General features: G+C 33.8%; 2 protein-coding genes across 2 annotated transcripts in view; both read left to right on the top strand.

Annotated features, from left to right (window-relative positions):
• SPAG16 (sperm associated antigen 16) overlaps positions 1 to 15,849 on the top strand; it is a 992,367-nt gene that overhangs the window by 112,956 nt on the left and 863,562 nt on the right. The window lies entirely within an intron of this gene.
• LOC124515405 (securin-like) lies at positions 4,911 to 5,532 on the top strand. Its single transcript, XM_047084259.1, has one exon. The coding sequence runs from the start codon at positions 4,911 to 4,913 to the stop codon at positions 5,514 to 5,516; it is 606 nt and encodes a 201-aa protein (XP_046940215.1). The 3' UTR covers positions 5,517 to 5,532.

The following is a 15,849-nucleotide window of genomic DNA, read 5'->3' as shown; positions in this document are numbered from 1 at the left end:
CATTGGTTTAGCATCTATTTGTGGAAATAGATCATTCTTCTCTCTGGGTTTGGTTGACCAGAACAAAATTGACTTTTATTTTGTGCTTCATTTTGAGCTAATACATTCTTGCTACCTAAAACTTGAATGTCTTAGCTCCTATTTCTCCAAGGATAGAAATGAATATGCAGAAGGAAATTCCCATACATAGACCAAACCTAGCTTTACTCTTTTTATGTTCAACTCCCAATATTAGACGTACCCAATAAATACTAAAATATTTAGTATTTATTTACTATACTAAAATATTTCAACACAAGGCAAGGTTGCCGTAAAATTAATGACAGTATAGCAGTGTTTTGAAGATCAAAGACTCTGGAGAGAGTGATAGTACTTGTACTCAGATGCTAGATTGCTCACATAATAGCTGTGTGGCCTTGGTTCAATTAACTAGATCCTCTGTGACTTCATATCTTCATCTCTAAAAAGGGGCTAACAATTGTACCTACCACATATCGTGGTTGTGAAGCTTAAACTGTTTTATAACAGTTTCTGTCTCAGTTGTTAGCTGTTATCACTAAAATTGCAATGCCAATACAGATACTTTAAATATGTTATTTAATTTTGGTTCTTTCAACAGTCCTCAAAGAGGAGATGTTATTTCCATTTTGTAGATAAGGATACTAAAGCCCAGGAAGTTTTATTAATTTTTTCCAGATCATCCAATTAGTATGGGGCAAAGCTAAGCTCAAATTCAAGACTGCCTCAAGAAAGCCTTTGCTTTCTCCTCATTACAGTTTTCCCACATTTGCCTTATTATAATGAAGGTCCTTAGTGAAAACTAGTATTATCAAAGATACCTTATGTTTACAGAGCATTTTAGCTGTGTACATTTCCTGTATTCAGAATTAGCCTTAAAGATTATTAAATTTTAAGATATGATGAAGGAGCTTGAAGGGCACTTCACATGGAAAACTTTATTTTCCTATATACCTACTCTAGAGATAGTGAGAAAAGGAGATGGAGCAAGGGGTTATTTTAGAGGAAAGTAAGTCCACTCAGTACTATAGTGAATGCTTTGAGCCTTGCAGGGGCAACATGAGAAAAGAGATTGGAAAAAACAAAAAGTGGGAAGAAGTATGGGAAAGGAAGGGCTCAAAAACACTTAGGTGCTTCATAAGATACTTTAGGCCAAGTCATTATTATCAGCAGACACAAGAGAAGATGAAATGTCTTTTAAAAATGAAATAGTTTCTGTGAAAGAATATGTCATTTTACCCATTATAGACCCAACAATTTCAATCTACATTTAATCATACTCATTTTAAAACCTGACTTTATGACTTAATATGACAAGATGGACACAATTGTTCTTTGAATTAGCAGAGTCATATTGAAATACATTATTGAAAAAACCTCAATTAATGAAATGAGCAGTCTTCTCTTTATAGCTAATTTACTGAAGGAGTTATCTTTTTTTAGATACTATAGCTTATTTTAAAGTATACCTCTCTATTTTTTGTTTAATAGCCAATCTTTAACTTTGAACATGTTGATTTCCTGATACCTAAATGACTCTAATGATATGAAAATACATGGCACATTTACATACCAGTATGAGCTGGCTGATATTCTGTTTACACAGGTGGAGACCCACTCTAGAGATACTATACTATTCAGTTTTTTAAAGACATCCTTACAGAAATTGACATTTGAGAACCTGGGATTTTAGAGGTCTTGTTCAGGGGCTTGTCTTCCTCCTTGGCTTTTTGCTTAGGAAGGAAACTTCTGGTAGGCTGGGAATCTGGCCTGCAAATTTTATTGATTTCCTTACTATGGGTTAGGGGAACGTTTATAGTTAGTTCAGAGAGTCTTTGAAAACAAGCAGGAATTGTGGCCTTTGGGGTCAGGAATTTGTCTAGTGTTTTTGTCAGAAATAAAGGAGACACTCAAGGCAGGAGGAGAATGTGTGGTTGATGTCTAACCTTGTTGCAGCAAAAGTTCTATATCTCTACTTTTACTGTAATACTAACATTCTATATACTATTATGTTAACATTCTATATGATTTCTTAGCTCATTAATTAATGAGTTTTAAAGATCTGTAATCTTGTTTTATATGCTGATATGTTATTTTACTGTGTAAAAAATGGTGGTATCCATTTATCAATGAAAGGGAACAGGGTTCTCTGGAGAAATGATGCTAGGGTTGGAGCAGGAACATATATATAATGAGCCTGTAGTATACTGTATTGCCAGAAAGCAAAGGACTAAAACACGTGGGCATATCAAAGGGACACAGGAAATAGAAGTTAACTTGAAGGAGCTACCAGTAACCAAAGCTGTAACAGTTTGGACAAATAACATGGTATTGTTTTATAACTCCAAGAGTAATAAATATACATGAGTCAGTACTGTTATCAATAAACTTAAACAGGTGACTAAATAAGTATATAAAGGAGAAAGGACAACACTTTATTGTAGAAGAATTCCAAAGTAATAGAAGTACATCCTTCCATGTCAGTCACTGCTGTTTCACATAATTGTCTTTAATAATTGCCTAGCATGACATTATTTGGGTGTAGCATAATTTATTTAGAGCATAAATCTTTGAGGGGCGCCTGTGTGGCTCAGTTGGTTAAATGTCTGACTTCAGCTGAGGTCATTATCTTGCAGTTCATGAGTTTGAGCCCTATGTTGGGTTCTGTGCTGATAGCTCAGAGCCTGGAGCCTGCTTTGAATTCTGTATCTCCATCTCTCTCTCTCTTTCTGCACCTCCCCTGCTCATGATCTGTCTCTCTCTCTCAAAAAAAAAAAAACAAACATTAAAAAAAAGAACATAAATCTTTAATATATAAGCTTTCTTCTATATTTCCTTGACATTGTAAATAAGTGCCACTAAAACCCTTGCACATATATCTTTAGTCAATTATTGATTTCTTTGTCATGGCTTTGTGGTTGTAAGCAGCATTAACTTAGTCAACTTAGTGAAAGGATAACAATTTATTGGAAGGAAATGAGTAAGTCATACAAATAAAAGTTTGAAAGAAGAGAAGCCACAGTATTGTACTCTTGGGATGACTAAATTCTGTTCTTTCTCAGTTTTTATGTCAACTGGCTCAATGTTAACTTTCTACAGAGAAGTATCTTGCCAGCTTAATTGGGTCTGTCCTTGGAAGGTACCATGTCTTGGATGACTCCAACCAAGACTGCTTGCTAATACAGGAATAATTTCTTCAAGCACAATATAACTGCTGAGACCAGGACAAGGGGAAATGGAGTTGAATGGCAAATATGAAGACCTTTGCTACATTATCATAGTATAACTTTCTCTAACTGGAATTTCTCTGTCCAGCAGTATATTCATGTAAAATATGTATACTCTGCAAAATTTACCGCAGAAAATATACTTCTCCTAAAAAGGAGGAAGTGCTCATTTTTCCAGTTCTAACCAATATGTGTTTATCAAATTTGCAGTAGGACAAAAGAAAAATGTTGGATTATTTGTGAATTAAACATTTTCTTATGTTTATTGGCCATTTATAATTAATATTTAATGAAATATTTGCACGTCATTTATTTACTTTCTATTTAATTTATAAATTTTAGTTATTGAATAAGGATACTAACCTCCTGTCTTCTATGTATAATGCAAATAATTTTATTGACAGTTTTCTACTATTATTTTCAATTGTATTATGATAGTGTTCACCAAAGAAGATTTTAATATTTTGTCAAATTCATCTGTCATTTTATTGGATTTTTTCTTGAAATTTTCATAAAAGTTCTTCTTCATTCAAATACTATAATAATCACCAAAATTTTCTGCAGATACTTTTATAATTTTATATTTTACATTTGCTTTTTTAAAATTTTTTAATGTTTATTTATTTTTGAAAGAGAGAGAGAGAGAGAGAGAGAGCGCGCGCGCGCGCGCGCGCGCGCGCGCGCATGAGTGGGGGAGGGGCAGAGAGAGAGGGAGACCCAGAATCCGAAGCAGGCTCCAGGCTTTGAGCTGTCATCACGGAGCCCAGTGCAGGAGTCGAACCCATGAATTGGGAGATCATGACCCGAGCCGAAGTCTGACTTACCTGATGGAACCACCCAAGCACCCCTATATTTTACATTTGTATCTTTAGTTTATCTGGAATTTATTTTGGCATATCTGGTATGAGGTTAAAATCCAGCTCTCTTCTTTCCTATGGCTCATTTTTCATTAGATTGTAGATTTAGAAAATCTATAATTTATATAGAAAAAATGTTCACAAAAATTTGACTTATATATTAGCACTGCTGACTAGTTTCTATAATGATGTTTTATCCATATTTTTACTCTCTTTCTAGAAGGCAGATATTATAACCTTCTCTTGTATTACCATTAACTCCATAAATTTTCTCCATAAACTGATCTTTAAAAGTTTAAAATTGGCATATATGTATATGCCACACCCATTAAAAGGTCATGCTTATTAAAATATTTTGCTTGATATTTTGTTCCTGGAATGAATGGCCAAAGTTTTTTTCCCCTTTTAATATGAATGAAGTTAAAGATTAAATTTCAAATAATTCATATTGGATTTGTTTCCTCAAAGCATTAAAAGCAAGGACAATGATGCTACTCTTCAGGGATAATTGCTATATTAAATTATAAGAATATATTCCAGGGTATCCCAACTCTAGTTGTCAAAACTGAATATCTTGTGTGATTTTTAATGATAGTTCATGAAAGATTGTTCTGGAAAATGGCTAACATTAAAATATCCAGTGCAAATCTAACTTTCTTTGCTGGATATAAAATTCATCTAAGAAATGGTGCATCTTATTTTCTAGATAGTGATCTTGAGGGAAATAGTGCTGAGCAGAAAATAAAAACTCTACTTGTAATGCTATTGTTGGCTCTTACGTGGGCGAACCGAGTGGTCCTGATCCAGAATGGCTACCCTGATCTTTGTTGATAAGGAAAATGGAGAACCGGGCACCCGTGTGGCTCCCAGGGACGGGCAGAAGCTGCGGTCTAAGCCTCCAGTCAAAACTTTAGGTGGGAGATCTCAGGTTTCAACACCACAAGTAGGCAAAATGTTGGATGTTCAAGCAACCTTGCCTAAAGTTACCAGAAAGGCTTTGGGAACTGTCAACAGAGCCACCGAAAATTCAGTAAAGAACAATGGACCTCTCAAACAGAAGCAGCCAAACTTCTCTGCCAAAAAGGTAACAGAGAAGACTGTCAAAGCAAAAAGCACTGTTCCAGCCTCGGGTGACACCTATCCTGAAATAGAAAAATTCTTTCCCTTCAATCCTTTAGATTTTGAGAGTTTTGACCTGCCTGAAGAGCACCAGATTGCACACCTCCCCTTGAATGGAGTGCCTCTCATGATCCTTGATGAGGAGAGGGAACTTGAAAAGCTGTTACACCTGGGCCCCCCTTCACCTCTGAAGATGCCCTCTCAACCATGGGAGTCTAATCTGTTGCAGTCTCCAAGCGTTCTGTCGACCCTGGATGTTGAATTGTCACCTGTTTGCTATGACTCAGATATTTAAATTTCTTAGCACTTAATAGTTTGTATGTTTTGTATTAATAAAGAAATTCTTTAATAGACTCTTCCTAAAAACAAAAAAATTTAAGTGTTATATTTAAGTCATGAATTACTAAATTGTACTCCTGAAACCAATGTTGCACTATATGTTAACTAAATCTAATTTAAATAAAAACTTGAAACAAACATAAAATAAAAGACCCTGTCTCATTATGCAGTTAAATTAAGCAAATAATTAAAGCTGATATGGAAAAACTACGGGGTAAAATGTACTTAGTGATAAATGATTATTTAATTTAGTTATTTGGTTATTTTTCATGCACATGGCACTCAATATAATTTGATTTAATATTTATTAAATCTAAAAAGACTGAGAATTCCCGACCCACCACCCCTGTAGCAATCCTCAGTTTGATCTCTGTGGTTAAGAGTCTCTTATGATTTGCTTCCCTCTCTTTTTTTTCCCCTCCCCCTGTGTTAATCTGTTTTAGTTCTTAAATTCATATGGTATTTGTCTTCCTCTGACTGATTTACTTCACTTAGCATAATACACTCCAGCTCCATCCATGCCATTGCAAATGGCAAGATTCCATTCTTTTTGATGGCTAAGTAATATTCCGTTGTATGTATATGTGTATACACACACACACATACACACACACACACACACACACACACACACACACAATGTCTTCTTCTTTATCCTTTCATCATTTGGGTTCTTTCCATGATTAGGCTATTGTTGATAATGCTGCTATAAACATCAGGGTGAATATACCCCTTGGAATCAGTATTTTGTATCCTTTGGGTAAATAATAGTTCAATTTCTGGCTCATAGGGTAGTTCTATTTTTAACTTTTGAGTAAACTCTATACTCTTTTCTAGAGTGGCTGTACCAGTTTGCATTCCCAATATACAATATGGGAGGGTTCCCATTTCTCCACATCCTTGCCAACATGTGTTGTTTCTTTTGCTGTTAATTTTAGTCATTCTAACAAGTGTGAGATAATATTTCATCATGGTTTTGATTTGTATTTCCTTGATGATGAGTGATGTTGAGCATCTTTTCACGTTGTCTGTTGGTCATATGGATGTCTTCTTTGGAAAAGTGTCTATTTGTCATAGACTTTGCATCTAGACTTCTTTCTTGTCCAACAAGAAAGCAGGATGCAGAATTAAAATTCGAGAGATGACTAATGTCCAGGAAAAGACAAGAACGCTGATTAAAGGTCTTTGCTCCGTTTTTATTAGGATTAGAAGGCTTATAAACATGGTGATGGACATGCGCAAAGAGACAATGAAACTGTGAACATTTACTTATGGGAGTGAGGGAAAAAAGGTTTTAGAGATATGTGGGGTTAGGGGTTTGGGTTAAAACAAAGCAAAATCCTGTTGAGGGTGGGGGTTGGGGGGAAGTTGTTTACAGCAGACATGAGGCACCACCTCTGTTTACCTAAACTGGTCTAGGGGACTAGAAAGACAGTACATGCTATCTCAAGGTCAATAAGGCACCTTTCTTTTGCTAATCAGCTCTGCTCTGGGCAATTGCCCCTCCACCCCAATGGTCTCTAGCCCTATTTTACCTGTTTACCTAATTTTGTCCTTCCTTCCTGTGAAAGCAGCTTTCTTTTATAGTACTAAGTTGGGGGGCATTTCTACCCTGAATACCTAATCTTGTTTATCTCATATACCTTTGTTCTATATTGGGGCCTTTGCCCTGCCCTCTCTATACCTATTCACTAATCTTGTTTACCCAAACTTGGGTGTGAACATCCTATGGCTTTCTAATTCTTTATGTCTTGTTAACCCATCAGTGCAAGCCTGGGGAAATCCTAAACTTATTCCCCACATCTATTCATGTCTTTTGCCCATTTTTTTTTTTACCGGATTATTTATTTTTTGGGTGTTGAGTTTGATAAGTTCTTTATAGATTTCAGATACTAACACTTTATCAGATATGTCATTTGCAGATATCTTCTCCCATTCCTTACACTGCCTTTTAGGTTTGTTAATTGTTTCCTTCACTGTGCAGAAGCTTTTTATCTTGGTGAAGTACCAATACTTTATTTTGCTTCTGTTTCCCTTTCCTCTGGAGACATGTTCATGAAGAGGTTGCTTAGGCCAAGGTCAAAGAGATTGCTGCCTTTGTTGTCCTCTATGATTTTGATGGTTTCCTTTCTCAAAAAGGAGATGGGTGGGGGATGGGCTAAATGGTGTTGGGTATTAAGGAGGGCACTTGTGTTGAGTACCAGGTGTTATATGTAAGTGATAAATCAATAAATTCTACTCCTGATACAAATATTATACTATATGTTAACTAATTAGAATTTAAACAAAATTTTGAAAAATAAAATAAAATAAAATAAAATAAAATAAAATAAAATAAAATAAAATAAAATAAAGTAAAATAAAAATGACAGAATTGTATCACATTGCACCAATCACTTGGGACTGAAAACAAGCCTGAGCTCACTTGAGTATATCAAATTATTTATTTTAATGTGTTCCATCAAATAACAAGGTCATACAATATATATTTAGGGCCAGAGTAGGCAATCTTTAAGATGTATGTCCATGCTCTCTTAATAATCCTAGTACTACTTGCAAGCTCAGTAATCTTGGACAAATAATTTAACACTAGTCTTTGGAACCAGTTCAACTTTCTCTTTATTACCCTCTTTCCCTTCTATAAAAGGCAGAAATGTCTTTTATTCCCTATATCCTTTGTATCTTTTAATTCCTATGTGCTGATGAACTAGAGTTTTGAGACTTAAGTCATTCTCAAATTTCCAGTCAGTCAGATGTAGCTCAAAGTACAGCGGAAAGTCTTTGAGTCATAAGCCCTGAGTTTTAGTCCAAACTGTTATTTATCAGCTGTTTAAATTACTTAAACACATTTTGCTACAGCTTTTCATCAGTGATGTGTAGGATGTGAGTGGCAATTGAAAATAATTTTAGGGGTTTTAATACTTGAGCTAGTGAGAGGAAATGTCTGTGGGTAGTGGTGGCCTTGAGAAAGAAGGGAGATGACAGAAAAGATCAGTGTTGCTTTCTTCTGAAAACAGTCAAATTTATTTGAGCCCCATATGTCAAACAATGAACACATTGGGCACTTAGAAAAATGTGTAGTACTGTACACTTCTGATACTGTATCATTGAATCTATATAATTTAACACAAATAAAATTTTTTTAATAAAATTGTATTATTAGATTGCTTCACTCTTATCATGCCATTAAATGTAATGTCTTATTCACTCAGGTAGCTTATGAGTTATTTGAGGGTCAAAATACTAGTCGTATTGTATTATACGTTGAATTTTTCATGTTACCCATAACCAGCAAATCTTTATCTGAAATGACTTTCCTTTCCTAATACCATTTAATTCCTCTTTAAATACTATTAAGTTTTGGTTCTTTTATGGGAATATTTGCATTACTAGTCACTAATGGCACCCTTGGACTAAATTTTTTACATTTCTTGATTTGAAGTCTTTTCATCCTCAGCAGAGAACAAAATACTATGCAAAAATGGTTAACACTCTTAGTCTTTAAGCTTTTTGATGAGGTTTAGTATGAGGTTTAGAGTCATGTTGTCCATGCCTTGTCCCTTACTAACTTTGGGACCTGAGGAAATTAATTTCTCTGACCTTCAATTTATCATCTATAAAATCAGGATTATAATATCCCGCTTTTAATAACTTTTATTAGATTTAAATACTAAAGTGTCTGCATAGCATTTAGTCAGTAACTCAGAACATGGCAAGCCTTTTATTGTTACTATATAATAAGAACCTATGTTTTTAAATTATTTCTTAATATTTTTGTCATTTCCCTTTTTAAGCTTTGTGTTCTTTCTTAAACCCAATTTATTCTACCACAGATCCTGTCAAAATAAGGGTGACTTCAGTGTCTCCATAAATACTTCAATCTTACAGGTCCTTGACTTGTTCTACTTCATTGAGCTATATGTTTGTACCCCAACCCCACAGTCATTCCTTAATATATATATATTTTGCATATTTGGAGAAATTTGAGTGATTGAATTAGGCAGATGCTTGGTAAATCTTGATTTATTGCACACTGATATCAACGGGTTTTCCCTGCCTGTTACTTTATCTTATTCCTCATGCTGTCTTTCTTGCTCACTTTATGTTAATGCAGAATGGTTGTCTAGCTTTCATTAGTTAATACAGTATAAAGTTTGGGCCCTTCAATCACTGTCAGTTCACATTCTTTTGGTTGCTAGTGATGGGAACCCATCTCAAACTAGCTTGAATAAAAACTCAAGTAGCTGGTTTTACCTAAAAGATGGGAAATCATTCATTAATGTGATTGAGAATCTCACATGCCAGTTCTGGATTTAAGGAAGTTGAATCTGAAAGGTTCAAGCAGTGCTGTCATGCTTTTTTCTCTCTTCAACTCTGCATCTCTGTCTCTCTTTATCTTTCAATCTATCTCAATTTTTTGGCTCTCTGACCCAATTCGGTTTTATTTTCAGATATGTGCTAGTAAGAAGTTCTGGCCCTACCATTGCTTACCAAATCTTTCACCAAGTTCCCATTGTCCTTCTTCAGGTGGTCTTATATATCATTTCCCTCCTTGTGACAAGCCTTTGCATATGTCCTTACCCAACTTAAAATCACCTGCCTTTGAAAGGTGGCATATTGTGTCAACTAGCCCAGTAGAACTTATTCACCAAATAAATTTTTTTTGTCTATTATTATTTATGTAAAATGAAAAAATACAGCACAGAAGCTTCAGGTTGGTGAACCAGAATGCATCCTCATCCCAGGCCTCAAACTCCAAAGGCATATCTTGCATTTGGTATCTCTTCATCTGGTAGTTCATTCATATTCTTTAATACCCCTTTTAATGAACTAGCAATCTAGTAAGCAATATATATATATACACACACATATATATATTTAATATTTATATTTATATTTATATTTATATTTATATTTATATTTATATTTATATTTATATATAATATTTATATTTATATTTATATATATTTAAATATTTATATATATTTATATATATTTATATTTAAATATTTATATTTATATATTTAATATTTATATTTATATTTAATATTTAATATATTATATTATTAAATATATTATTAATATATATTTATATATATTTATATATATTATATATATATTATATATATAATATATATTATATATATTATATATAATTATATATATATAATTAATATGTAAATATATTATTAAATATATATTAAATATATATTATATTTAATATATATTTAATATATTATATTATATTTATATATTATATATATTATATTTATATATATTTATATATATATATATAAATATTAAAATTTGAGTTTCCTTTTGGAGAGATCTTTTTGAATTAACAACTTTAAAGGCTCTAATTAATTCATTCTATTTCCCTTTAGATATCAGCACAAACATCATTTCCTCAGGGAAATTTTTCCCTGATCATTCACTCTAGGTCAGATTCTTTGGTTATTCTCTACCTCACAGAACCTACACCCTTGTTTCTTTTCTTCTTAGGACATTATCTCAGTTTATAATTCTTCATTTATTAGTAAAATCCTTGATTAATGTGTCTTTCCCTCATTCTAAGCTCTGAAAGACTAGAGAGCTGATATCTGTTTGCTCGTTGCTTTTTCTCCAACCTATCATACTATCCAATACTATCATAGTATCTGGCTACAATAATGATTTTTGAGTGTATGAATATAAAGAACTATTATGTGAGAGAACTGGGATTTAAAATTAGATCTGACTCTAAAGCTATTCTGCAGTGGCAGTGTATGTTTAGCATATTATAATAACAAATTACCATAATCAATGTGTAATATTGTTTCTGGACATACTCAAAATCAATGTATGAAATTTTAGCCTTTTTAGTTTAATCACATTGTTTTATAATTTGTAATATTAATGAGATAGGAATTTGGTGAGTGAGATGGTGGGTGCATGTGCAGAATTTTGAAGGATGAGACCTTTAAGGATAGGGGCAGTGGATATCTGTCTGTTGGGGCTGGGTTTGAGAGGCCAGAGGGCAGAGAAAGGCCCCTGGCTCTGATATTTGAGGGACTCAGGCACCAGGTGGGGACTGAGGGGAAGAGTAAGAACTTATCTTACTCTTCAGGCCCAGACTCAAAGTAGAATGGGTAAAGTGAGTGAATGACAAGTATTCCTATGTTCCACAGGAAGAGTATAAGCACATCAGGGGAAACATATAGGCAGATTTTACGTTGTTTGCACTTGTATCCAAAAACATCTCAGGAGGAAGCAGAAGTGATTCTGTATTAAAAAGTGAGTTGATTTCTGACAGAATTTAAAATCTATTCTCATTCTCTCTGCATCTGTCTCTCTTTCCCTCTTTCCTATTCCTATCCCTCTCTTCCTCCTCCCTCTTACCCTTCATGTCTTTATGGTGACTATTAATACTTTAGTATGAAAATAATATACACAGCAAGAATCCCCACTATACCCTTCCCTAATGGCATGTGGAAATGCATAACCGTAGTCTTCCAGTGAAATTGAGGTCATAGCCATATTATCTGCAGTTTTTTTTCTGTTCACTATGTAGATTATTATAATAGTTTTATGTAACAGAAAATCCAGAAAAGTTTTTCTGTAATAATTTCAATGCTTTGTTTTTGGTCTATTATTTTAAGATAATAGTATATATTTCATTCCAAGATTCTAATTCTTAAACATTTAAAATTTTTAAAGTGTTTTTATTTTATTTTTGAGAGAGAGAGAAAGACAGAGCACGGGCAGGGGAGGGACAGAGATGGAGGGAGACACAGAATCCAAAGCAGGCTCCAGGCTCTGAACTGTCAGCACAGAGTCTGACGTGGGGCTTGAACTCACAAACCGTGAGATCATGACCTGAGCCGAAGTTGGATGCCTAACTGATTGAGCCACCCAGGGTCCCCTAATGCTTAAACATTTTAAATATTATTTATTTCCTTTGGTTTTTAATATATATTTTTCTTTTATTCTGTAGAAAAGTATCAAAATTATCGTCTTGCAATTTATAACTTTGCTTTCTACATACTTAAAAATAGTTAATATGATTGAAGTTGACACTGTATTTGTATTCTAGATGTGATATCTTCAGAATATCTTTGGAATATGACCCCAAATTCATTTCATAGGTTAGATTTATTTCTTCGTCTCTATTAGCAGTCACATTTTTCTTAGAATGAAAGATATTTGCTTGTCAGGTGGACAATTACTTTGCTTAGGAGTGACTTTCTGAGCAGCCTGATTCTGGCTAGGTAGCAAGATTTGTTACTGCCACCATATAAGGCAGTTTTTCCTCATAAGTCTCATTACAAGCTGATCTCTTTCAAAGTTACTATATAATGCACACCCAGACCTAAAAATGGAGTGGTCAGCTTCTGCATACCCTGGGTTTAAATCATATCTCTTATTACCTTGTTTTTTATTGCCTGATTAGAATGGATGAAATTTTGTAACCCAAGTACAAGTTGCTTCATTAGATTGCATTCAACTAATCAGTTATGGTTTCATTCTATTCTGAAACATATTCTTCCTGTATATTAGAGACACACTTATTTTAGAGGTCTAAATTGTACTTTGTCTATCTCTGATGGTTTTGACTGATTCTGTGTTGTAAACTTTCAGGCTCATTTTAAAGACTATGAAAACATCTAGAAGTAATTCTAATTTAGTGGAAAAAGTCATTTCATTGTTTTATTTTTTGAAATCTAGATTTCAGACCTACCTATTTAGCAAATGCTAGATAATAAAATTTGTCCAAAATTTGAATTTTTACCCATTTTTCTTATCTTAGTAACTAAAGAGAGCCTTGATGTTCTCTTATGATTTATTAAATTTATTAAAGAATGTGATAAAACTTATTATTGTAATCCAAAGATTACCCGAGGAAATGAAAAATTTAAATGTACTTTTTTGCATAAGGCATTTAAAAATATTATATTATTTTTCATAATAGTATTGTTATTAAGATTTTTCACATCTTTTGCTGGTCGTATATTTGGAAGAGTTTGAATTCTGTAATTATGTACTTTTTAAATCATGTTCTTCTTGCATTTCAAGTGTTCCCCGAAGTCTTTACCTCTTCTACTCCATTTGTGATCTTTATAGCCTGGAAAACCTCAAATAATCAATGGTATACACTTTAATCCCAAACTTTGCTAAGGGAGAATTACTGAGTATGTGTGACTGGGGAAATCACTGTGACTGAGAATATCAATGGCCAGGAAGTCGATTTGGTAAATGGAAGGAGAATATGCATTTGCATGGGTCAGGGAGGGAATGGGGATTCTCATATTGAAGTCAGAAATGGGTTGAAGCCAAATGATTATTATAGAAGTGTAACACGTTTTATTCATGCACCACAATGTGTGAAAGAACATTTGGGTACAGTACCAGAAAAGACAAAACAAAACATCTTAGTATAAATGGATAAATATTGTTTCCAGAAAATCATGAAAAAATTTTAAAAACCTTCCCCTCAAAATAAGTCATACTGATTAAACCTTAAATGGGCAACAGGAAGTCCTTCTTTTCTCTCTGTCCCAACCTGAAACAGACATACATCCACCCTCGCCAAGATCCTTGTTGGAAGGGCCATGGTAGATCATCTTATGTGTGAGCGTAAGTCTTTTAGATTCCTCAGAATTGAAATATCTATACTCATATGCCTACAAAATTTCATCTTACTAACATCGTACAAGTAATTTTCAGCAAATTTTTCCGTGCATTGTTTTATAATCAAAGTCTGTCTTTTGACGTTTTAGCAAACACCCCCATATAAAAACAGAAAACTACTTGGTGCTCTAGAAAGTAAGGGAGAAATTTTGTGAAAAAAGAAAGGTGGCTATTTGTGCAGAGGAACAAGTTTAAAGAAAATAATCAAAATGATGAAGCAGGAAAGAATAAGCTAAAAAGATTCTATGGCTCAGAAAAAGAGGAAGGTGAATTTCCGGAAGTAAGAGACTGAGCAAATCCAAGTGTTTATGATACTACTTATTCATAATTTTAGTAATCTCAGTAACCTCTATTGTGGACTTTTTCCACACCTTTTTTTTTATAACCATACTTAAAAAAATAGTTTTTATTTAAATTCCAGGTAGTTAACATACAGTGTAATATTAGTTTCAGGTATACAATATAGTGATTGAAAAATTCCATACATCACCCGGTCTCATCACTACAAGTGCACTCCTCAATCCCCTTCACCCATTTAACCCATTCCTGCATCCCTCTATTCCCCTTCCCTCTGGTAACCATTAGTTTGTCCTCTTAGTTAAGAGTCTGTTTCTTGGTTTTCCCCCTCTCTCTTTTTTTTCCATTGCTCATTTGTTTTGTATCTTAAGTTCCACATGAGTGGAATTATGTGGTATTTGTTTTTCTCTGATTGACTTATTTCACTTAGCATAATACTTTCTAGCTCCGTCCAATCATTGTATATGGCAAGATTTCATTATTTTTCTGGCTGAAAAAATATATATACACACCACCTTTTCTTTATCCATTCATCCGTCAATAGACACTTTGGCTGTTTTCACAATTTGGGTACTGTAGATAATGCTGCTATAAATACCAAGGTGCATGTATCCCTTTGAAATTGTATTTTTATATTCTTTGGGTAAATAGCTAGTAGTGCAGTTGCTGAATCATAGGGTATTCTACTTTTAACTTTTTGAGGAACTTCCATACTGTTTTCCAGAATGACTGCACCAATTTGCATTCCCACCAACAGTGCAAGAAAGTTCCCCTTTCTCCACACTCTCTTTAGTATCTGTTATTTTGTGTGTGTGTGTGTGTGTGTGTGTGTGTGTGTGTGTGTGTGTTGTTGTTTTAGCTATTCTGAAAAGTGTGAAGTGATACCTTATTGTAGTTTTGATTTGTATTTCCCTGATGAGGAGTGATGTTGAGCACCTTTTCAGTGTCTGTTGCCATCTGTGTGCCTTCTTTGGAAAAATGTCTATCCATGTTTTCTGCCCACTTCTTAACTGGATTATTCATTTTTGGGGGGTCTTGCATTTGATAAGTTCTTTATAGAGTTTGGATACTAACCGTTTCCAGTATGTCATTTTCAAATATCATCTCTCATTCCATATGCTGCCTTTTAGTTTCGTTGATTGTTTCTTTCACTGTGCAGAAGCTTTTTATTTTGATGAAGTTCCAATTGTTAATTTTTACTTTTGTTTCCCTTACCTCAGGAGACATATCTAGAAAGAAGTTGCTACAGCCAATGTCAGAGAAGTTACTGCCTGTGTTCTCTAGGATTTTTATGTTTCCAGGCCTCACATTTAGGTCTTTCATGT

This window comes from Lynx rufus, unplaced genomic scaffold, assembly GCF_022079265.1.
Source record: "Lynx rufus isolate CCGP_SWC_20201006 ecotype Redwood Valley unplaced genomic scaffold, mLynRuf1.p SCAF_2, whole genome shotgun sequence".
NCBI lineage: Eukaryota > Metazoa > Chordata > Mammalia > Carnivora > Felidae > Lynx > Lynx rufus.
This window is presented reverse-complemented; position numbering and strand designations above follow the sequence as displayed.